Here is a 19,136-nt window from a genome sequence, read left to right as displayed (position 1 = left end):
CCCCCCCCCCCCCCACCCGGTGCCGGTGTCCCTGAGCGCTGGCGCTCGCAGGGAGCTGACGCTGCAGAAGGGGGACATCGTCTACATCCACAAGGAGGTGGACAGGAACTGGCTGGAGGGCGAGCACCACGGCCGCGTGGGCATCTTCCCCTCCAACTACGTGGAGGTGAGGAGGGGGCTGCCGGGGGGACGGGCGGGTTTGGGGAGCCCAGAGCTGATCGGCCCCTGTGCCCCTGCCCCAGGTGCTGCCCCCCACCGAGGTGCCCAAGCCCATCAAGGCGCCCAGCATCCAGGTGCTGGAGTACGGCGAGGCCCTGGCGCTCTACAACTTCCGCGGGGAGCTGCCCGTCGAGCTCTCCTTCCGTAAGGTACTGCTGTGCCAAGCCGTGCCGGGCTGTGCCGAGCTGTGCCAAGCCGTGCCGGGCTGTGCCAGGCTTTGCTGAGCCGTGCCGAGCCGTGCCGAGCTGTGCTGAGCCGTGCCGAGCCGTGCTGAGCTGTGCTGAGCTGTGTCAGGCTGTGTTGAGCCATGCTGAGCTGTGCCAAGCTGTGCTGAGCTGTGCCGAGCCGTGCCAAGCTGCATCGAGCTGTGCTGAGCCATGCTGAGCCATGCCAAGCCGTGTGAGCTGTGCCAAGCCATGCTGAGCCATGCTGAGCCATGCCGAGCTGTGCCAAGCTGAGCTGGCCCGTGCCGAGCCGTGCCAAACTGTGCCGAGCTAAGCTGTGCCAAGCTGTGCCGAGCTATGCCAAGCCGTGCTGAGCCATGCCGAGCCGTGCCGAGCCGTGCCAAGCTAACCCATGCTCCCTTTCCCCCCCCGCAGGGTGAGCGGGTCTGCCTGGTGCGCAGGGTGGACGAGAACTGGTACGAGGGGCGCATCTCAGGCACCAGCCGCCAGGGCATCTTCCCCGCCACCTACGTGCAGGTGCTGAAGGAGCCAAGGGTCAAAGCCTCCGCCGACGACTTCCCGCCCTCGCCCGCCTCCGCCAGCCCCCGGCTCCCGGCCGTGTCCCCGTCCCCGCAGCACTCCCCCGGCCCCCGTGGCCCCCAGCTCTCCGCCAGCTCCCCCGGGACCCCCCGGCGGGTGTCGGAGCGGTCTCCTGGTGATCCCAGTGGGTGCCCATCCTCACCCCACCACCTCGGTTTCGCCTTTCCCCCCTCCCCAAAGCTGCCCCTTGCTGGAGCCCCGGCCCCAAGCCCCTCACCGGCCCTCGCCTGGCCCCCCGAGCAGGTGAGTTGCCCCCACTGCAGCCCCCATCCCCGTCCCTATTAGGGCTGGGGGTGCTGCCCCATAACACCTCTCCCTTCTCTCCCCCCGCAGCGCCCAGCCGTGGGGGCACCCGCCAGCGCCCACCCTGCACCCGCCCCATCCTACAACGGCTCCGAAATCCAGTGGACCCCGTAAGTAGGGCCGGGAGGGTCCCGGTGTCCCCGCGCAGGGCTGGCGGCCCCTCACCACGGCGTCCCGCAGGTACCGGGCGCTCTACCAGTACCGGCCCCAAAACGCCGACGAGCTGGAGCTGCAGGAAGGGGACCACGTGGACGTCATGCAGCAGTGCGACGACGGCTGGTTCGTGGGTGCGTGGCCGATGGGGACGGGCTGGGGACAGCTCGGGGGGGGGCGCCGCCGCCGGCCTCACTGCCTCGCCTTTCTCCCCAGGGGTGTCCAGGAGGACGCAGAAATTCGGCACTTTCCCCGGCAATTACGTGGCGCCTGTGTGAGCCGCGGCGCGGAGCAGAGGAGCCACGGCCCCACCAGCCCCCCCGTGGCCTCCCATGGGGACACGAAGCGCCTCCAGCTCCTGCTGCCCCTATGGGGTGCCTCTAACAGGGACCAATCCTCCGCCCAGTGCCTTAACCCGACCCCTCCTCGCCTCTGCCCGGTGCCTTATCGCCCACCGCCCCGGTGGCCGTGCCTCTCCTTCCCTCTCCGGATGGTGCCGGGGGGTGGGGGGGGTCCCCGGTGGTTCCCCGGCCCGGCTGTGACGGCTGCGACTCGAGACGCCGACCCGGGGCCGTGCCACGCGTGCCTTTGCTTCTTTTCCACCATTAAAGCTCTGCTCAGCCCGAGCCGAGGCCCTGCCTGGTGGTGCCGGGACGGGAGGGAGCTGGGGTGCCCACGGGGACGTGTGGAGCCGTGGGGCTGCGTGGTGGTGACGGCGAGTGGCCATATGGGGGGTTAGGGGTGATGCTGCGTGGGGCTGCAGTGGTGCTTGGGGGGGATTTTAGGGGTGCTGGGGGGGGCTGCAGTGGTGTTTCTGGGGTTGCAGTGGTGCTCCTGGGGGATTTTAGTGGTGCTTGTGGGACTCGCAGCAGCGCACACGAGGCCTTGCAGATGCGTGGGGGGTTGCAGTGGTGCGGGGGGGGGGGGGCCGGGGGGGCTGCAGTGCATCTCGGGGCTCTGCCGGAGCACATCCCCGATGCTGCAGGGGGTGTGACAGTCCCACGGGACAGCAACATGTTGGCCCTCAGTGCCTCCCCCCTAAAAAAAAAATAGGGGCAGGGTCCTGCCCCCCCCCCCCCCCCCCTCGCCGCCCCACACCGTGCGCCCCGTCGGGGCTGCCGTGCCCCCAGACGGCGCTGCGGAGCCGCCGCCTCCCGGCCCGGCCCGGCCCCGCCGGGCTCCGCCGGCCCCTTCCGAGGGGGCGGCGCCGCCACCGGGGCCCCGCTCGGCTCCGCAGCCCCACGGGGCCCCCGGCTCGGCCGCCGCCGGTGAGTGCGCCCGGAACCGGGGGGCGGCGGGGGGAGCCGGGCGGAGGGGCTGGGGGCAGCGGGGTGGGGGGCAGAGGGGTCGGGGACAGCGGGGTCGGGGGACTGAGGGGTCGGGGATAGTGGGATCGGGGGGCTGAGGGGTCGGGGACAGCGGGGTCGGGGGGCACAGGGGTCGGGGGGCAGCGGGGAGCCGGTGCCGGGAGGCTGCAGCGCAGCCGTCGGGGTCCCGCTGGCACCGTCCCCGTCGGGGGTGCTGGTGCTGGGGGTACCCTGGGTTTTGTCGCCTCTCCCCCCGGTGGGCTGAGGGCAGCCGGTCCCGCAGGTGTGTCCCGCTGTCCCCCCGTCCCCCTGGCATCGCCTGTCACCCGCTGTCACCCCTGGCCCGCTGCGGTGGCACCGCCAGGCGCGGCGGCCACAAAGGCACCGCTGTGCGCAGGGGCGCAGGAGCTGCCGGCGGGGTGCAGGGCGTGGGAGGGGGTAATGGGGTCGGATTTGGGGTGCAGGGGGGGGATGCGGGGTGAAGGGGATGGATTTGGGGTGTAGGGGACGGAGGGGGGCTCGGGGTCTGCACGCAGATGGGTGATGGGCACGGCCTCGCCGCGCAGGGATGCTGCCCCAGGCAGGGGTTGGGGAGGGGGTTTGGGGTTTCCTCCCGCCGCTGCAAAGCCCAGCCCAGGAAATTCTTCCGGGCAGCCTCTCAAGCCCCTCTTTGTGAGCCTGGGATTTTTAAAATGCCTTCCCCGGCGGTTGCGGACGCGGTGCCCAGCTCCCGGGGCTGCCTCGGGACGAGGGGACGGGGAGGGGGCTGCCAGCCCCAACCTTTAGGGCAGGGGCTGCCCCTTCCCACTGATGCCACCGAAACTGAGGGCTGCCACGCTCCCTGCGCACCACGGGGACCCCGCGCCGCCTGTGGGGGACACCCTCAGCATCCTCCAGCTCCCGTTGGGCTGCAGGGCGGGGGACTCGGTTCGGGGCCCCCGGGGCCCGGGCTTGTGCCTCCTTCCCCAGCTGGCCGCAGCCTCCCCTCCAAACCCCGCTGGCTTGGCCCTGCTGCGCCGTGCCGCCCGCCGGCCTCGCTGCCAAGGCGCCGATTTCCTGCCTCGCACGAGGCCCCGGGGCGACCTTTATCGGGGATTGCGGTGCTGGGACACGGGGTAAAGGCTTCAGACCAAGAGAGGGAAGATTGGGGTTGGAGATTGGGAATGGGTCCCTTCCAACCCAACCCATCCCATGGTTCTGTGGGCCCACGATTTCCCGATTCCCTGATTCCCCGATTCCTCCCCAAACTGATCCCCCGATCCCCTGACCCCACAGTTCCATGAGCACACAGCTTGAGCACCCCCTCGTCCCCACGGGGCCGCGGTGGGGAGGAAGCCACCGGCTTCATCCGGGGCCAGGGGGGCGGCGAGAGGAAGCGGTGGCTGCTGGCACCCTGCGACGGCGCGAAGCCGCGGGTCCCCTCCCCGGAAGGAAGGCGCTGCCGGGGCCCAGCACCCCGCTGCCGGGACCCCTGCGGTGTGGGGTTAGGGGCTCCCCTCTGCCCCATCCCCTCGGCACCCCAAATTTCCTGACGCCGCAGCCCCCTGCCCGCGCAGAGCCGCCCGCTGCCATGCCGGTGACCGTGACCTTGGCCGGCCCGGCCCCGTGGGGCTTCCGCATCACGGGGGGAAGAGATTTCGGGAAGCCCATCACCGTCTCCAAGGTAGGAGCTCCCCTCCGGGCCGGGGTGCTGGGCGGGTGCTGAGCCGGGCTGCCCGACTGGCTGCTGTGGGAGCGGATCCTGTTTGCCGTCCTCGAGGGATGGCGCTCCGTGGGAACGGCCGCCGGCCCCACGCAGGCTGGGCTGGTGCCGGGGGGGGGTCTGTCTGTCCTTGTCCCGTGCACCTTGTGGGGGGGCTGGCGCTGTTTTGGGAGGGCTGGGGATGGGGGGAGGCTGTGGGTAAGGGGGATTTGGGGAGGGGGTGCTGTGGGTGGGGATGGGGCGCGCCCACCGAGTGCCGCGACCTTGGCGATGGAGGCGCACGAGGAGCGCAGAGCCGCTGCCCCGGTGCCCGGTGGCTGTGACCCCGTCGGGTTTGTCCCCTTGTCCCCTTCTCCTTGCAGGTGATGGAGCAGGGGAAGGCGGCCGCGGGCGACCTCCGCCCGGGGGACGTCATCGTCTCCATCAACGGGGAGAGCGCGGCCGAGATGCTCAACGTGGAGGCGCAGAACAAGATCAAGCAGAGCCCCGGGCAGCTCCGGCTGCAGGTGGAGAGGTGGGCGAGGGGACGGGGACGGGAAGGGTCCCCGCAGAGCCGCGTCCCCACACCGTGCCTCGGTTTCCCTGCGGGGTTTGGGGTTGTTTTTCCCCTCCGGCATCTCTCGGGGCTGCGCCATCCCTGCGGTGAGCCTGTCGCAGCTCTCTAATTAAAGCGTCGGGTGGTAACGAAGCCGGGCAGCCCTGGCAGCCGTTACCTGGCCGACCGGTGCTGCCTCTCACCGCAGCCCCGGGGGGTGAGATTTGGGGGGGAACGGGCCCATTTGGGGGCTGCCCGTCCCCATGCCCCCCTCTCTCGCCCTGTTCTCAGCCCCTCTTCAAGCAGGGTGGGGAAGCGCTGAGGGCTTTGGACACCACCCAAACGCCACAACCCCGGCGGCATTCCTCTCATACCGCTCCCCCGGGGCGCTCGCCAGCCCTAAGTGGCTCTTTTAGGATGGTGGGGGGGGGACGGGATCCCAAGGAAGGTGCGGGACCCCTCACTCTGCCCCCTCCCCAGGTTCCCGCTGCCCTCTCCCAGCCACACCAACGGGGACAGCTCTCCGGACAGGCTGGCCGCGCGCTTCCAGGTGAGACCCAAGGAGCCCCCGCACGCCGTGTCCCCTCCCCGGGGCCGCTTCCAGCTGCCGACATCTCCCCTTCCCTCCCCAGGACACGGTGAGGATGCGGGAGGAAGGCTCCTGGAGACCCCCACCCTTCGCCCCCCAGCCCGTCAGCCCCATCTCCCCCAGCCCAAGGCTCGCCAATGGCCGGGGCGAGCTGGGGCTTGGTGGCCACGGGTAAGGCTGGGGGACACGGGCAGGATCCGGCCAGGATCAGCCCCCCCCTGATGGCCCCGTGCTCTCCCCACAGCTCCCAGCCCCTGCCCAGCGCGCCCGAGGAGCTGCCACGTCCCGGCCTGCCCCAGGTGAGCGGGGAGCTGGGGGAGGCTTCGGGGGGAACAGGAAAAGGTGCCTGGGAGGTTGCTTGGGGTGAATCTGTGCACTGGCAGCCTTTGCAACCCCAGATCTTAGCTCTTTGCAGCCCCAAAACTTGGCTCTCTGCAGCCCCACACCATCATCCCTTGCACCCCCTCACCACGCCCCTTGGCAGCCCCAAATCTTAGCTCTTTCCAGCCCCAAATCTTTGCCCTTTCCAGCCCCACCCATGCCCATCTACACCCCAAATCTGCCTTTTCCAGCCCCACCCCGTGCCCATTTACACCCCAAATCTTTGCCCTTTGCACCCCCCGTGCCCCCTCGCAGCCCCATGGCCACCTTTTCCCCCCCCCCCCCCCGCTCTGCCCCAGGGGCCACATCGGCCCCGCCGCCGGTGCCGCCAGTGCTCGCCGGCACCCCCAGCCCCTTGGGCACCGGCGCGCCGCCCTGGGATGTTTTCCTCGCTCCTACCCGGCCTCTTGGCAGCAGCGCCGAGGCTGGGGAGGCCAAACCAGTTTGGGGAGGGCTTGGGGGGGGGCCGGGGCGTTGGTTGCCAGGGCAGGGACCCGGCGCACCCCCGGCTGTGCCCGCCTGCCTGCTGTGTGCCAGGTGCCGCCTGGGTGCCCGGGGGGGGCTGCGGTGTCTCCCCCGCCGCCCCGACCGGTCCCGGGGTGCCTGCAGCCCCCCCAGCTCTCCTCCCCGATGTGGTTTCGGGAGGCTTTGCCTCCCCGCCTTCCCTTCCCCTCTGTCCCGGGGATGTTTTCCAAGCCCAAATCGGGAAGCGCGGTGGCCCCGAGCGCCGCCTGTTCCAGCTGCCTTTGGCCACGGCCCCGGCCGCCCCTTGGCTCCCGCAGCCCTCCCGCTCCCTCCTTCCCCCCCCCGTTGCTCTTTATTTGCTTTGGTGTCGGCCCCGCTGGGTCCCTCCCTGCCCCGGAGCCACCCTGACGTGGCTGGGGCAGAGCATCCCATTGCTGGGGTGCCCCTGGAAGCGCCGGGACCCCAAAGCGGTGGCGAGGGGCGAAGCCTCCCTCGGATCCTGCCTCGCCTTGCACCCGAGGGCGGCTTGGCGCTGGGCTGCTCGGATGAGGCCAAGGCGCCCAGCTCCACCCGGGCCTAATTTTAGCTCCTTCTTCACCCTCCCGTGGCCCTGCGGAGCCTCGGTGCCGCCTCTCTCCATCCCCACGGGGTCCGGGCAGGGGCAGCGGGGCCGTGCGTGGGTTCCTCGTCCCCGTCCCCGCGGTTCCTGCCGGGGTTTGTGTCTGCGTGGCGGCTGCTCCCGGGAACATCTCGGAAACATCGGCTTCCACTTATCGGGGCTTTGCCTTTCCTGCCTCGCCGCTAAGCAGGAGCAGATGCTGGGGAGGGGACGGGCGCAGGCATAGGGTTACGGCACAGGGAGCAGCCCCGCACCGAGCCACGCGGCCTCATCCATCCATCCCTCCTGGGGCTGGGGGGGCACGGGCTGGAGCAGGGCTCCTACAGCACCCCCCGGCCCCCTCGGTGCTCTCACGGCCCCTCTCTCCCCGTGCCAGGAGCCAGGAAGCCTGAGCCACCACAACAGCTCCCCGGGGCCTCTCCTGCCTCCTTCCCCCCAGCCACCATCGCCACCCAACCTCTGGGAGATGGGCAGGGAGCAGCGCCTGCCTTCGCCCTCCCCCGGCCCCCGCAACAGGTAGGGAGAAGGGTTTTTTTTTGGCCAGGATGGAGGCAGGAAAGCCCCCAGCCCACCCGGCGTGGGTTCAACCTCTCCGAGGGAGCCCTGCAAAGAGTTAACGCACCTGCGAGGCAGGTCGGGGTGTGGGAGGTTTTTCGGGCAGGCTGGGGCAGGTGCGGGCAGCGGGTGCAGCGCGGCCGATTCGGGTGCCCGGAGCCCCCCCCGTCCCCGTCCCTTCCCTGCGGTGCCGTTCCAGCAGCCCGGGCCCCGAGCCGGCCATGAGGCGCTTGGAGGAGGACTCGGAGGTGTACAAGATGCTGCAGGAGAACCGGGAGCTGCGGGCGGCCCCGCGGCAATCCAGCACCTTCCGCCTGCTGCAGGAGGCTCTGGAGGACGAGGGAGGAGGTGAGGGGCGCGGGGAGAAAATGGGGAGCCTGGGAAGGGGGAAAGGGGTTGGCAGCAGCACCCTGAGGGCTTCGTGTCCCCCACAGCCGGCCCTGCAGCTCCCTTCCCCAGCCGGCTCTCGCCCAGCGCCCGCAAGCCGGTGGCCGGCGTCCAGAAGCTGCACACGTGCGAGAAGTGCGGCAGCAGCATCGCGTGAGTGGGGGCACCCGGGGGGTGGCAGGGGCGGATAGACAGATGGGATGAGGTCGGGGGGGGCGGGGGGAAGACACGTGGGGTGACCCCAAGCCACCTGCCCCCCTCCCCAGGACGCAAGCGGTGAGGATCCAGGAGGGTCGCTACCGGCACCCGGCCTGCTACGCCTGCTCCGACTGCGGCCTCAACCTGAAGATGCGGGGACACTTCTGGGTGGGCGACGAGATGTACTGCGAGAAGCACGCCCGCCTGCGCTACCAGGGCGCTCTGGGGGGGCCCAGCGCCCCCCCTGCACCCACCCCATCCTGAGCCCCCTCTGCCACCCGCGTCCCCTGCCGCCGCGGGGAGCAGAGGGCACCCGCGGCACCCCGGTGGCCCCGCTGCTTTGGTGGGGTGGGGGCACCTGGGGGGGCTTGGCCAGGTTGGGTGTGCGATGAGTGGGGTCGGGTCTCAGCCTGGCTGTGCCATGGGGACCCTCGCTGTCACCGGCGGCAGCCGCAGGGACACAGGGGACACGGGGGTCACGGGGGTCGTGGGGACGCTTGAGCACGTAGGCACCAGAGAGGGGGCTGGCACCGCTTCGCACCCTGCCTTCGAAGGGCTGCTCCGAGGAATTAAAGCAGATCTCTATATAAATATAATATATACCTGCTCCACGCCCGGGTCTGGTCTGTGCGGGGCAGCGGGGGCAGGCGGGGGTGTCGGCGTTTTATTGCGGGGCTGTTATCAGGGGCCTTTGTCCCACCGAGGATCCAGGAGCTCTTATCTCTGCCCCGCGTGCCTGTTTGCACGGAGATGGCTTTGCTGTTACCGCCCCGTGCCAAAGCCCCAAAGCGCTCCCACCGCTGGGCTGCGGCACGGGCAGGGGGCGGCCAAACCCCCCCGGCCGCCCCCGCCCCGCCCCGGGGCCGTGCCGCCCCACAGCCCGGCCCCATAAAGAGGCCGAGGAGAGGTCGGGCTGGCCCCTCTGCCCTCCCCCGGTGCGCCCTGCCCCGTGCGCCCACTCCGGTGCGCCCACTCCGGTGCGCCCTGCCCCGTGCGCCCACCCCGGTGCGCCCTGCCCCGTGCGCCCACCCCGGTGCCGGGGATGCTTCGCCGCCGCGGAGCCTTCAGCGTGGAGCCGCTCCGGGGGCGCGGTGAGCTTTTGGGGGGGGGGCGTCCCCGGTGTGCCGAGGTCCTGCTGGAAGGGGCCCTCGCTGAGCTATCCGTGCCGGGGAGGGGCCCTGGGGGTTCCCAGCAGCTCCAAATTATGGTGTCTGTGCTGGGTGGGTGTTCTAGGGGATCCGACAGCCCTAATTTGTGCTGGGTGGGTGTCCTGGGGGCCCCCAACAGCACTAATTTGAGGTGTTTGTGCTGGCAGGGGGGCCCCAGGGTGTTGGTTGTGCTGGGAGTTTGCCTTCAAGCACGCAGTGCTGGGGTCAAGGTCAACAGGTCCCCCCTGCTGGGCGAGGTTTAGCAGCTCCCAGCCTATCTCTGCAGCCAGGACCCCGTCCCACAGAGCTGATGCAGGGCACGATCCCCTCTTAAACCTTCCGAGGGGGTGCTCAGGGGCTGGGCAGGATCCGTCCCGCAGTGCCCACGCAGCGCGCCGGGAGCCCGTGGAAGCCGGGCGCGTGGGAGCGGCATTGCTGGGATGTGCGCGGCCCTCGGGGGCTGCTGAAAGGCAGGATTGTCCCCGAGGCCACCGCCATGGCCCCAGCGCCGTGCTGAGCCCTCCCAGCCCCCGAGGGACCCGCGGTGAGTGGATGCAGGGCAGGAGCGAGCCCCTGGACCGGGCGGAGAGGGCAGGGACGTGGGAGCGCGGCGAGGTTCCCCCGGCACCCGGCTGTCTGCCTGCAGCCTTGAAGCGCCCAAATCACCCTCTCGCCTCCCCGTCTGGGATGGGGAGGGAGCCCTAACCACCGGCCCAGCCAGTATCACCCAGCCCAAAAATCCCAAAGGGAACCAGTTGGGAACCAGTCCGGTAATGAGGTGCCTCTGGATACAGGGCCCGGCTCCGGCTGGGGCGGGTATAAAAGGCAGCGCCGGGACGCGCGGCCGGCACTCGGCTCTTGGCGATGTGGGGTGGCTCCCGCGCCGTCTGGAAAAGGAGGTGCAGCTGCTGTGAGTGTGTGGGGGCTGGCCGGGGGGGTGGGCAGCTCCACGCCCTGATTTGGGTGCATGAAGGGGGGGAAAGAGCAGAGGCTTCGCTCCCCACCTCCCCGAGCCCTGTGCCGTGTCCGGGTGGGAAGGGAGGCGAGGGCTGAGGCTGCCATCACGTCCTGGGGTGCAGGGTGGTGGCTGCAGAATGTGGCCCAGCTGGGGCTGAGCGTATAGGGTTGGGGTTCAGCGAGGATTTGGAGGTGCCTGGGGTTGTCCTGCAGCGGGGGAAGCCGGTTCTGCAGTCTGGCAGGGTGCTGGTGTCAGCTGAGCACCCCACACAGGGGCTCCCTCTGGAGAGGGGTCCCCAGGCACGGGTGGCAACGGCTCCAGCGGCCTCGGGGCAGGGCATGGGGCCAGCAGCCACGATGGGAGCAGTGCTAGCCCACGCCAGCTGTGTGCACCCCTCCTGTGGGGTCAGCTGGCTCCGTGCCCTGCATGTGATGCCCCCCGGGACCCCCCTCCGGCGGCCCCCCCCCCCCCCCCCCGGCATCCCTCACCCCCGCAGATGGTCCCTGGGAGACGGCGGAGAGCTGCGTGGTGCGCACGTCCGCCAGCGTCTACCGTCGGCTGCACGAGAGCCCCCGGAGCCCCCCGGTGGGGATGAGCAGCGAGGAATCGGGCGCTTGGGGCCCCCCGCAGCCCCGGCCAGCCCCCGGCAGCCCCCAGGCGAGCGGGCGACTCCTCAAATCGGAGTCGGAGGACTCCGGGGTGGAGATGGCGAGCAACGAGAACTCGCCCTCCACCCCGCTGGGCTCCGAGAGCAGCTTCTCCCTCGACGGCTTCCAGCCAGCCCGTGGGGACCCCCCGAAGAGCCCCCCGGGAGGGGAACGTGGTGCTGAGCCCCCCCGGCCCCTCCGCAGCCGCTCGGCCAGCAGGAAGCCAGGGCAGCAGCGCAGCAGGAGGCAGCGGCAGCTCAGCCGGCGCAGCACCAGCAGCACTGGGGAACCCCGGGAGCTCAGCACCGAGGAGCCCGAAGCAGCCGGGGTGCGTGCCAGGGAGCAACGAGGGGGAGCAACAAGGGGGTGTCTCGGCCCCCACACTTCCCTGGAGCCGTTTCTCGCCCCCAGGCCGCGGCAGAGGCGGCGGTGCCGGGGCAGGGGCTGCGGTACCTGGAGCACATCTGCCAGATGCTGGAGCGCGTGGCGCGGCTGCAGCAGGACAACCGGCTGCTCCGGCAGCAAGCGGCGGGCGCCCGGCGCGCCGGCACCGTGGTGAGGGCCGGGGCTGAAGGACGGGGACACGTGGGGTTTATGGGGTGTGAGGAGGGGGTCCCTGCTTACACCCTGCCTCTCCTCGCTCGTAGCCCACTAGGGAGCAGGATCCGGCCACGTGGAGAGGCGAGCGGTTCCGGGCGCGCTCGTGCTCTGACAGCCATGCGCCAGGTGAATGGGGCATGCCGTGGGGGGTGACACCGGGGTGACACCGGCTTCTGTCCCCACTGGGGGCTCTGTCCCTGACCCCATCTCTGTCCCCAACATGTGGGTTCTGTCCCCAACACTGGTTCTGTCCCCAGTATACGGGTCCTGTCCCCAACCCCACCTCCATCCCCCCGCAGCCCCTGACCCCGCACTGTGCCGGAGGAGATGGGTGCACTCCGCCAGCTCCCCCAGCCTGCTGGACCCCTCCGAGAGCGGGTTGGGCGCCCCGTCCCCAGACAAGGTAAGGGGTCTGGGGGCGGGTAGGGGGGTCCCCTGAGCCCTCCCCCATCCCCCCCCGCCCCTGGTGACCGCTGCCTCCCCCCGCAGGACGGGCGCTCGCACTGGGGGCGCGTCAAGGTGCTGCTCACCCGCCTGGCCCGGCGCTCCCTGCGGGGCAGCCGCTGCCGGTAGGGCCGGGGACCCCCCCCACCCCTCGACTCCCGGATGATGTCGCACCCCCCGGATGATGTCACACCCCGCCGGATGACGTCACAACCCTCCGAACCACATCACGCCGCACTGGGGCCGGTCCCCGTCCAGGCGCACCCCCCCCCCACCCCCCTTCTCCCCAGTTTTCTCTCAATAAAAGCTTTTTCCACCATTTCTCCGGCCGTTTGCTGTGTTGTCCCTCGATGACGTCACGCCTCCCCCTTCCCTCCCCTCCCCTACCGTGACGTCACGCTGGAGCTCTCGCCCCCTGCCGTCACATCCGGCGGTGCGCTCTGGCGCGCGGCTCGGGCTGCGCCGCTTCCGCCCCCTTTGCCTGCGGCCCCCCCCGCCCCAAAATCCCCCCCGCCCTTCCCCCACCCCTTACCCCCCCCCTCCCCGTAACCTCCCCCCCGCCCCAAAAATGGCCCAATTCAAGTGGCAGCCGCCTCCCCCCCGCCCTCCAGGGGGCCCCTTCCCAGGTACGCAGCGGTGATTTTGGGGAGGTTTTGGAGAAGTTTTGGGGGCCCCCCAAAATTTTGGCTGACTCCCCCCTCTCCTATAGGGCCCCCCCACTCCTCCTCCTTGCTGGGGCCGCCGCCGGGCCTGCTGACCCCCCCGGTGCCTCCCGAGCTGCTGCAGGGCACGCGGCACCTGCAGGTGGGTGCATGGCTTTTTGGAGAGGTGGGGGGGGGACCCTCCCCGAAAATGAGTGCCCCCCCCCAGCACGAGGGTCTCCTCCGCCGGGCAGGTGGGCGAGAAGCAGCGCGTCTTCATCGGGGTCGTCAGCAGCCTGCACGACTACTTCGGGGTGGTGGACGAGGAGGTCTTCTTCCAGCTCAGGTACGGGCTGGGGAGGGGCGCACGGGGTGGGGGGCACAAGGGGCAGCTCCCCCATCCGCTGATGGGGACCCCCCCCCCCGCTGTGCCCCCCCGGTCAGCGTGGTGAAGGGCCGGGTGCCACAAATCGGCGAGAAGGTGCTGGTGAAAGCCGCCTACAGCCCCGGGCAGGCGGTGCCATGGAATGCGCTCAAGGTGCAGACGCTCTCCAACCAGGTACCCGCCGTGAGACCACCCCCGGGGGCTGCTCCGTCCCCCAGCCCCCCTGTCCCACCTCGCCCCCCTGTTTTGCTCCATCCCCCAGCCTCTGCTGAAAGCCCCGGCCCCGCTCCTGCACGCGGCGTCCCTGGGGCAGAAGCAGGGCATCCTCGGCGCCCAGCCGCAGCTGCTCTTCCAGTCTCACCGCGTCCCGCCGCTCTGCCCGCAGAAACGTGAGTGCTCCCCGTGTGCCACGGGTTGTGCTGGTGATGTCCTGGGTGTCACAGGTGTCCTGGGCACTGGGGATTGTCCTGGTGATGCCCTGGGTGTCACGGATGTCCTGGGCATCTCAGATTGTCCTGGTGATGCCTCGTGTCACCATGTCCTGAGCATCGCGGATTGCCCCGGTGCCTCCTGCCTCCCCTCAAAGCCGCCCCGGGGATGCTGTGAGCCCCTCGCCCACCCGACGAGGGGATGCTGCCGGCCTTTAGGTTTCCTGGGGGCAGAACGTCTCCGCCACCTCTTCTTATTCCTGTTCCCTTCCCCCAGCAGTGAACTTCTTCCCGTCGCCCCCGTCCATTCCCCTGAGCCACCTGGGGAGGCAGCCGGGGCGAGGAGCGAGGGCCAGGAGCGACGCGGGCAGACGGTAAGGCCGCGGCGCTGTCCTGGGGGGAGATCCCTGGGTTTGGTTCCATAAAACCCATCACAACCAGCTCCGTGCTGCTCCTGGTGACTTTTTCCCCCCCTTCTCACCCTCACGGCCGCAGGGACGACTCGGACTCCAAGAAGAGGAAGCAGAAAGGTGCCGAGCCCTGGGCAGCAAAGAAACCACGCCACGACGTGCCGCAGTACCGCGTCCACCTGGCGCCCTACGCCCCGGACAGGTGAGCGCCGGCGCTCAGGACCCTTCCCACACCCCGCAGCACCACTGACCCCTGCCCCCAGCCCCTCCTGCGATGCCATGGAGGTCCTGCGGCGCTACTGCAGCATCCCGCTGCCCGGTGGCTTCTACGACATCCGCCTGCGCTGGCTGGACGCCTTCCCCCTCGGGCAGCCCCTGAGCCTCCGGCACCGCAGCCGCATCCTGGTGGCTGACCCCGACGAGGTGCCGGAGCCCCAGGTGGGTGCTGAGCAGGACCCCGCTCCCCACGACACCGATTCTGCCTTCAGCGCCAAGGTGAGGTGACGGTACCCAAAGGAAAAGAGATGCTGCGGGTCTCCGTGCCCAGCTCGGCTCTCGAGGTGGTGGCGTCCCCGATGTCCCCGGGGTGTCTGCTGTGCCCGCAGGTGCTGCTGCTGTCCTCCCCGGGCCTGGAGGAGTTTTACCGTACCTGTCTGCTCTACGTCGGCGAGGCCGATGAGCCAAGGGAGGCTCCCGAGCACCCGACGAAGCAGATCAAGGTGTGCGCCCGGAGAGCTTGCGGTGCTTGGCCTCACAGTCCTGGCTGGGCTGAATTCCTTGGGGAATTCAGGGGAAAACCCTCGGGAGAGGAGGCTTGGTGGCACGCTGGCCTCTGCCGTGATTTCTGCTGCGGTGGGCTCTGCAAAAAAATTCTGGGGGCTCTGCAAAAAAATCGGGGGGTTCTGCAAAAAAATTCTGGGGGCTCTGCAAAAAAATTCTGGGGGCTCTGCAAAAAAATCTGGGGGCTCTGCAAAATCCTGGGGACGGGGGCTTTGGGGAGGAAGGGGGGTGGTCACGATACAGCCCGTGCTCAGCACCTGCCTCTCCCTAGTTCCTGCTGGGGAGGAAGGAGGACGAAGCCGTGCTCATCGGAGGGGAATGGTCCCCGTCGCTGGACGGCCCTGACCCCGAGGCCGACCCCATGGTGCTGGTCCGCACGGCCGTGCGCTGCGCCAGGGCGCAGGCGGGGCTGGACCTGAGCGGCTGCAGCAAGTGGTGAGTGGGGGCAGCGAGCGCGGCGTGGGGTTAAACCTTCCCCTCCTGGGTAAACCTTCCCCTCCTGGGAGCTCTCTCAGCTCTGGGATCTGGTGGGTGGTGCAAGAAACCGGCAATTACCCGCTGGTGCTGTGGGAAACTGGGGGTACCGTGGGCCCTCCTGCCCAGCCCCGTGCTGGGAGCGCATCCCTGTGGGTGCGCAAACACCGCGCGGTGAGCAGCCGCTGGCAGCTTTGATTCTTTTTTGGGGAGCATCCCCAGGAGCAGGGGGCTTACAGTGCCTCGTGTCCCCCTCCTGGGACCCCAGGGCACCCGCTGCTGCAAGGAGGGCGAGGGGCAGGACTTGATTTTCTCCTGGGCTGTCCCGTGCGAAAAAGCGTGGCCCTCGCCCGGCTGCGTCGGCTCTGCTCGCGGCACCGCAGCTCTATTTTCTATATTTTTATATATAGAGAGCGTTCCTGCTCCGGGTAACCGTGGCAACTGATTTTATTTTGCTTAAACCTGGCCCGGCATGTGATGCGGTGGGGAAGGAACAGCTGAGGGGAGAGGGAGAGCTCCGTGCTCAGTGCCGGGGGGGGAGGCTTGGCACGGTCCCAGCCGCGCTCTGGCTTCGAGCCATGGCGTGGGCTGGGCTGTGAGCGCCACGACGTTGGGTCTCGCTCTGTGTCCCCTCAAATGGGGACAGCGGGTGGCCTTGGTGTGACCCGTCAGGGTCTGCACGACCTCTCCAGGCCCGTCTGTGCCAGAAGAGGGCCAGAAGAGGGGAAGGTTTTGTTGGGGTTAGCCAGCACTGGCCCTGACGGTGCCGCGCCGTGCCGCAGGGTGCGCTTTGCCGAGTTCAGGTACCTGCGGGAGGGCGATGCGTCCCGCAGGGAGGTGGTGGTGGTTTTCCTGCCGGACGTCTGGGGCTGCATGCCGTCCCTGGAGGAGTGGGAAGCCGCCGGCCAGCTCAGGGAGGAGAAGGGGAGCTCGCTGCCTCCGTCGCCGGAGGAGGACACCGCGACGGTGAGGCTGTGCCGTGGGTCGGGCTGTCAGGGCTGCAGCTCGGATGTCCCAAATTGTGGCTTTTCCTGTGAGCGGCCACATTTTGGAAAAGGCGAGAGGCCTGCCCAGCTGGCAGCCTCCTCACTTCCACCTTTTTTTTTTTTAGCAGACGGAGACCCCCGAGCAGCACACGGACCTCACCGACCCCCCGCTGGAGCCCGAAGTAGCTGAGCCCAAAGCCCCCAGGGACCTGGCCCTCGTCGCCCGTCCCCCCTCGGCCAGGCAGCGCGGGGAGGCCGCCTGCTCCAACATCTCCCTCTACACCCTGCTGGAGTACCGGAGGCGGCGGGAGAAGCTCTCCTTCGAGGTAGGCTCCGCACCGCATGGGCGCACGGGGGGGGGGGGGGCTGCACACGCAGGTCCCCCCCTGTGCCTCTGTCCCTTCCCGAGGTGGCCGTGGTGGCCGAGCTCTTCCAGGAGATGCTGCAGCGGGATTTTGGCTACAAGCTCTACAAGGCGCTGCTGGCCCTGCCCGAGAAGGAGGAGCCGCTGGAGAACAAGAACCCGGAGGGAGAAAGGGAGCCTGAAACGGCGAGGGAGGTGGCTCCAGGGGCTGCCAGGGTGGAGGAGGCTGAGAAGGTGGGATCCTGCTGACCCCTCGCGGCACCGAGCCTTGTCCCCATCTCCTGCCCCCCATCTCACCATCTCCTGCCCCTGCTCAGCACCCTCCAAAAGAGGAAGCTGAGGAGCCCGTGGGCAATGAGGTGGCTACGGCAGGCGGGGAGCAGGAGAGGGCTAAAAGCGAGGGCAGAGCAGAGCCCAAGGACTCCCCGGATGAGCTGTGCGTGCTGAGCCTGGAAGGCAGCATGCTTCTGCTCCCAGAGGAGGAAGAGGAGGAGTTGGGTACGTAGCTGGCACGGAGCAGGGGCTCAGCCCTTCCCCGGGGGGCTGCAGGTCCGGGGGTGCTCCCTCCTGCCCTTCCCCAGGTGCCAAGCTGGAAGAGGCCGAGGTGCGCTCCGACGTCTCCAACCACTCGGAGCCGGAGCTCTCCTCCCCACAGGACGTGGTGAGCACCCCCCTGGCCCCCTCCAGCCCCACCGAGGGCTCGGAGCACGGAGGGGAGGCTCCGTGCGTGCGGGGGGAGCCGGGGAGGAGCGTGAGTCACTGCCTCCGTCCCACTCGCCCCGTGCTCCGTCTGTGCCGCGGCGGCACGGTGAGCTCAGCCCCTTCCATCCCTCCCCGCGATTCCGGCAGCCCAAGGAGCTGCACCCGAGCGCTGCCCTGCCCCTGGACGCCCTCCTGGCCTTCGTCTACTTCGACTTGAATTTCTGTGGCTACCTCCACCGCAGGGACCTGGAGAGGATCCTCCTGACGCTGGGGCTGCGCCTCTGCAAGGAGCAGGTGAGAGCCGGGGGGCTTGGACCCGGCTCCAGCTCGGGGTTTTTTTTCCCGGCCCTGACCTGGGTGCGCTGTGTTGCGGCGGCAGGCGAAGCGCCTGGTGAACCGGGTGGTGACCCAGTCCCTGTGCCACTACCGAAACCTTCGCTACAGCCGCCACGAGGAGCCGGAGCCGCCCGGCGCTGACCCCACAGCCGAGGAGGAGCCCGCAGGTAGGTGCTGGGATGGATGGAGCAGGGAGGGATCCCCTCGAGGCACAGCGATCCCTGCGGGGAGCCTGCCTCGTGTCGTCCTTCTTCCAGGGAACCTTCCTCTGCTGCCTCCTGCCCCGACGGAGGTCCCCCCGTGTCCCAACGTGGGCCTGGTGTCCCATGGGGGCACGGTGCTCAACGTGGGGAAGCTGCTGGAGAAGGCGGAGCAGGCGGAGAGCAGCCGGCTCTACCTGGAGGGCAAAATCCATGCGCTGGAGGCCAAGCTGGGTGAGAGCCGCTTCGCCTGGGGGACCCAGCTCCCCGTGCCTCATCCTGCCCGGTGCTGACGGGTGCTGTGCGTCCCCAGAGCAGAGCCAGCTGCGGGTGGCAGCCACTGAGGCGAGCAACCGGGCGCTGGCGGCGGAGCTGCGGGACCTCCAGCGGCGCCTGGACGAGGCGGAGGAGAGGGCGAGGGAGGCCGGGAGGCAGAAGCTGCGCCTGGGGAGGCTGCTGCAGGAGAGCAGAAAGCGCCTGGCCCCCCTGCAGCTGGAGCTCCAGGCCATCCTCGAGAAGGTGCTGAGGGCTTCACCCCTCATCGGCGGGCAGCAGCGTGCTCAGGTGGTGCTCACGGCTCTTTTCTTGCAGACCAGCTCCTGCTTAGAAGAGGAACCGGCCTCCTCCAGCTGACCCCACGCGTCCCCAGCGGCTGAAGGCTGTGCCCCCACGGCCTCGGGCAGGGTCCCCGTGAGCTCCCCGTGAGCCTTTCCTGCAGAGGTTGGGGTCGGCAGCCCCCCCCCCCCGGGCACCTGGAGCCTGGGCAGCCCCAGGAAGGGGCAGGGTTTGTGCTGAGGAATTGTCCTCGTGTAAGGGAAACCTCGGCGTGGGTGTAGGGGAGGCAGGACAGCTCCGTGCTCCATAGCTGACCTCGGGCGTAGGGACAGAGACTTTTATTTTTACTGAACAGCCCCCCTGGGGCTGCCACTCTTTGTTTTGCAGCCCCCAGCCTTAGGGGTCAGCTTGGTGCTTCGTGCAAGCCCTCTACCGCCTTTCCCAACCCTGGCAGCCCCCCGGGAAGCTCCCATCCCTGTAGGATTTAGGGACGGAGCCGTGCAGCCCCGGCTTGTCCTGGGGCACAGCCCCGGGAGCTGTGTCCAGAGGGCTGCAGGGGGCAGCTGAGGCCTCATGCCGCCTCTCCTCCCCATCCTTGTGCTTGAAGACCGGCGGTAGGGCACAGAGAAAGCCCCCAACTCAGGATTTAATCCACTTTTAGACTGTAAAAGCGGCAGCAGCTTGTGTTTAACGGGAGATCTTTCTTCTCCGAGTCCTTTGAGGGGCAGTCCGTGGCTGTTCCACCCCCTTTTCTCTTTCCACCCCCCCCCTCCGGCTCTGTGCAGGCCCTCTGTACCTCTTAAGAACACAACCCTCAATAAATATTGTCGACCTTTGGGCAGTGACATCTCGGTGTCCCCCTCCTGGCCCCAGCACTGCTGCCTGGTGGCAGCAGAGGGCG

At 69.4% G+C, this 19,136-nt stretch overlaps 4 protein-coding genes across 11 annotated transcripts in view; all 4 read left to right on the top strand.

Annotated features, from left to right (window-relative positions):
• Positions 1-2,065, top strand: part of SORBS3 (sorbin and SH3 domain containing 3) — a 7,075-nt gene extending 5,010 nt beyond the window's left edge. For all 3 annotated transcript variants that reach the window (XM_035345104.1, XM_035345103.1, XM_035345102.1), the window contains exons 14-19: positions 52-166; positions 243-368; positions 819-1,226; positions 1,317-1,396; positions 1,467-1,573; positions 1,656-2,065. In XM_035345104.1, coding sequence (XP_035200995.1) covers positions 52-166; positions 243-368; positions 819-1,226; positions 1,317-1,396; positions 1,467-1,573; positions 1,656-1,717 — 898 coding nt within the window. In that variant the 3' untranslated portion in view covers positions 1,718-2,065. The remainder of the gene's footprint in view (positions 1-51; positions 167-242; positions 369-818; positions 1,227-1,316; positions 1,397-1,466; positions 1,574-1,655) is intronic.
• Positions 2,066-2,601: 536 nt separating this feature from the next.
• PDLIM2 (PDZ and LIM domain 2) lies at positions 2,602-8,525 on the top strand. Of its 4 annotated transcripts, none has more exons than XM_035345112.1 (10): positions 2,602-2,707; positions 4,287-4,409; positions 4,811-4,962; positions 5,464-5,533; positions 5,616-5,743; positions 5,817-5,871; positions 7,414-7,553; positions 7,795-7,940; positions 8,027-8,132; positions 8,246-8,525. In XM_035345112.1, the coding sequence occupies exons 2-10, from the start codon at positions 4,317-4,319 to the stop codon at positions 8,439-8,441; spliced, it is 1,086 nt and encodes a 361-aa protein (XP_035201003.1). In that variant the 5' UTR covers positions 2,602-2,707; positions 4,287-4,316; the 3' UTR covers positions 8,442-8,525. The 4 variants fall into 4 exon arrangements, with proteins under 4 accessions (XP_035201003.1, XP_035201004.1, XP_035201001.1 ...); XM_035345113.1 differs by having other exon boundaries at positions 2,622-2,707; positions 4,303-4,409; XM_035345110.1 differs by lacking the exon at positions 2,602-2,707 and having other exon boundaries at positions 3,963-4,409; positions 7,414-7,547; positions 7,789-7,940.
• Positions 8,526-9,086: 561 nt separating this feature from the next.
• Positions 9,087-12,227, top strand: C22H8orf58 (chromosome 22 C8orf58 homolog). 3 transcript variants are annotated; one of them, XM_035345115.1, is made up of 7 exons: positions 9,133-9,268; positions 10,120-10,235; positions 10,780-11,262; positions 11,352-11,485; positions 11,578-11,656; positions 11,830-11,933; positions 12,020-12,227. In XM_035345115.1, the coding sequence occupies exons 2-7, from the start codon at positions 10,190-10,192 to the stop codon at positions 12,101-12,103; spliced, it is 930 nt and encodes a 309-aa protein (XP_035201006.1). In that variant the 5' UTR covers positions 9,133-9,268; positions 10,120-10,189; the 3' UTR covers positions 12,104-12,227. The 3 variants fall into 3 exon arrangements, with proteins under 3 accessions (XP_035201005.1, XP_035201006.1, XP_035201007.1); XM_035345116.1 differs by lacking the exon at positions 9,133-9,268 and adding an exon at positions 9,670-9,869; XM_035345114.1 differs by lacking the exon at positions 10,120-10,235 and having other exon boundaries at positions 9,087-9,268; positions 12,020-12,226.
• Positions 12,228-12,542: 315 nt separating this feature from the next.
• On the top strand, positions 12,543-18,325 carry CCAR2 (cell cycle and apoptosis regulator 2). The gene is made up of 20 exons (XM_035344997.1): positions 12,543-12,600; positions 12,684-12,778; positions 12,870-12,961; positions 13,060-13,174; positions 13,263-13,389; positions 13,706-13,802; positions 13,924-14,040; positions 14,102-14,333; positions 14,444-14,557; positions 14,890-15,053; positions 15,875-16,223; positions 16,324-16,404; positions 16,488-16,676; positions 16,760-16,940; positions 17,024-17,103; positions 17,292-17,438; positions 17,524-17,590; positions 17,690-17,914; positions 17,994-18,199; positions 18,272-18,325. Exons 1-20 carry the CDS (start codon positions 12,543-12,545, stop codon positions 18,311-18,313), a joined length of 2,778 nt encoding a protein of 925 aa, XP_035200888.1. The 3' UTR covers positions 18,314-18,325.
• Positions 18,326-19,136: the final 811 nt, after the last annotated feature.

This window comes from Oxyura jamaicensis, chromosome 22 (assembly GCF_011077185.1).
Source record: "Oxyura jamaicensis isolate SHBP4307 breed ruddy duck chromosome 22, BPBGC_Ojam_1.0, whole genome shotgun sequence".
NCBI lineage: Eukaryota > Metazoa > Chordata > Aves > Anseriformes > Anatidae > Oxyura > Oxyura jamaicensis.
Note: the sequence above shows the minus strand (reverse complement) of the source record. Positions and strands in the feature narration are given on the sequence as shown.

Excerpts from the sequence above, each read along its gene's own strand:
- PDLIM2 (XM_035345110.1), top strand. The coding sequence starts at position 4,026 with ATGAGCACACAGCTTGAGCACCCCCTCGTCCCCACGGGGCCGCGGTGG. Across the intron at positions 4,963-5,463 it reads CTCCGGCTGCAGGTGGAGAG|GTTCCCGCTGCCCTCTCCCA; the intron begins GTGGGCGAGGGG and ends CCCCCTCCCCAG. Across the intron at positions 5,744-5,816 it reads CTGGGGCTTGGTGGCCACGG|CTCCCAGCCCCTGCCCAGCG; the intron begins GTAAGGCTGGGG and ends CTCTCCCCACAG.
- C22H8orf58 (XM_035345114.1), top strand. The coding sequence starts at position 9,220 with ATGCTTCGCCGCCGCGGAGCCTTCAGCGTGGAGCCGCTCCGGGGGCGC. Across the intron at positions 9,269-10,779 it reads GGAGCCGCTCCGGGGGCGCG|ATGGTCCCTGGGAGACGGCG; the intron begins GTGAGCTTTTGG and ends TCACCCCCGCAG. Across the intron at positions 11,657-11,829 it reads CTCTGACAGCCATGCGCCAG|CCCCTGACCCCGCACTGTGC; the intron begins GTGAATGGGGCA and ends ATCCCCCCGCAG.
- CCAR2 (XM_035344997.1), top strand. The coding sequence starts at position 12,543 with ATGGCCCAATTCAAGTGGCAGCCGCCTCCCCCCCGCCCTCCAGGGGGC. Across the intron at positions 14,334-14,443 it reads ATTCTGCCTTCAGCGCCAAG|GTGCTGCTGCTGTCCTCCCC; the intron begins GTGAGGTGACGG and ends CTGTGCCCGCAG. Across the intron at positions 16,224-16,323 it reads CAGACGGAGACCCCCGAGCA|CGCGGGGAGGCCGCCTGCTC; the intron begins GCACACGGACCT and ends TCGGCCAGGCAG.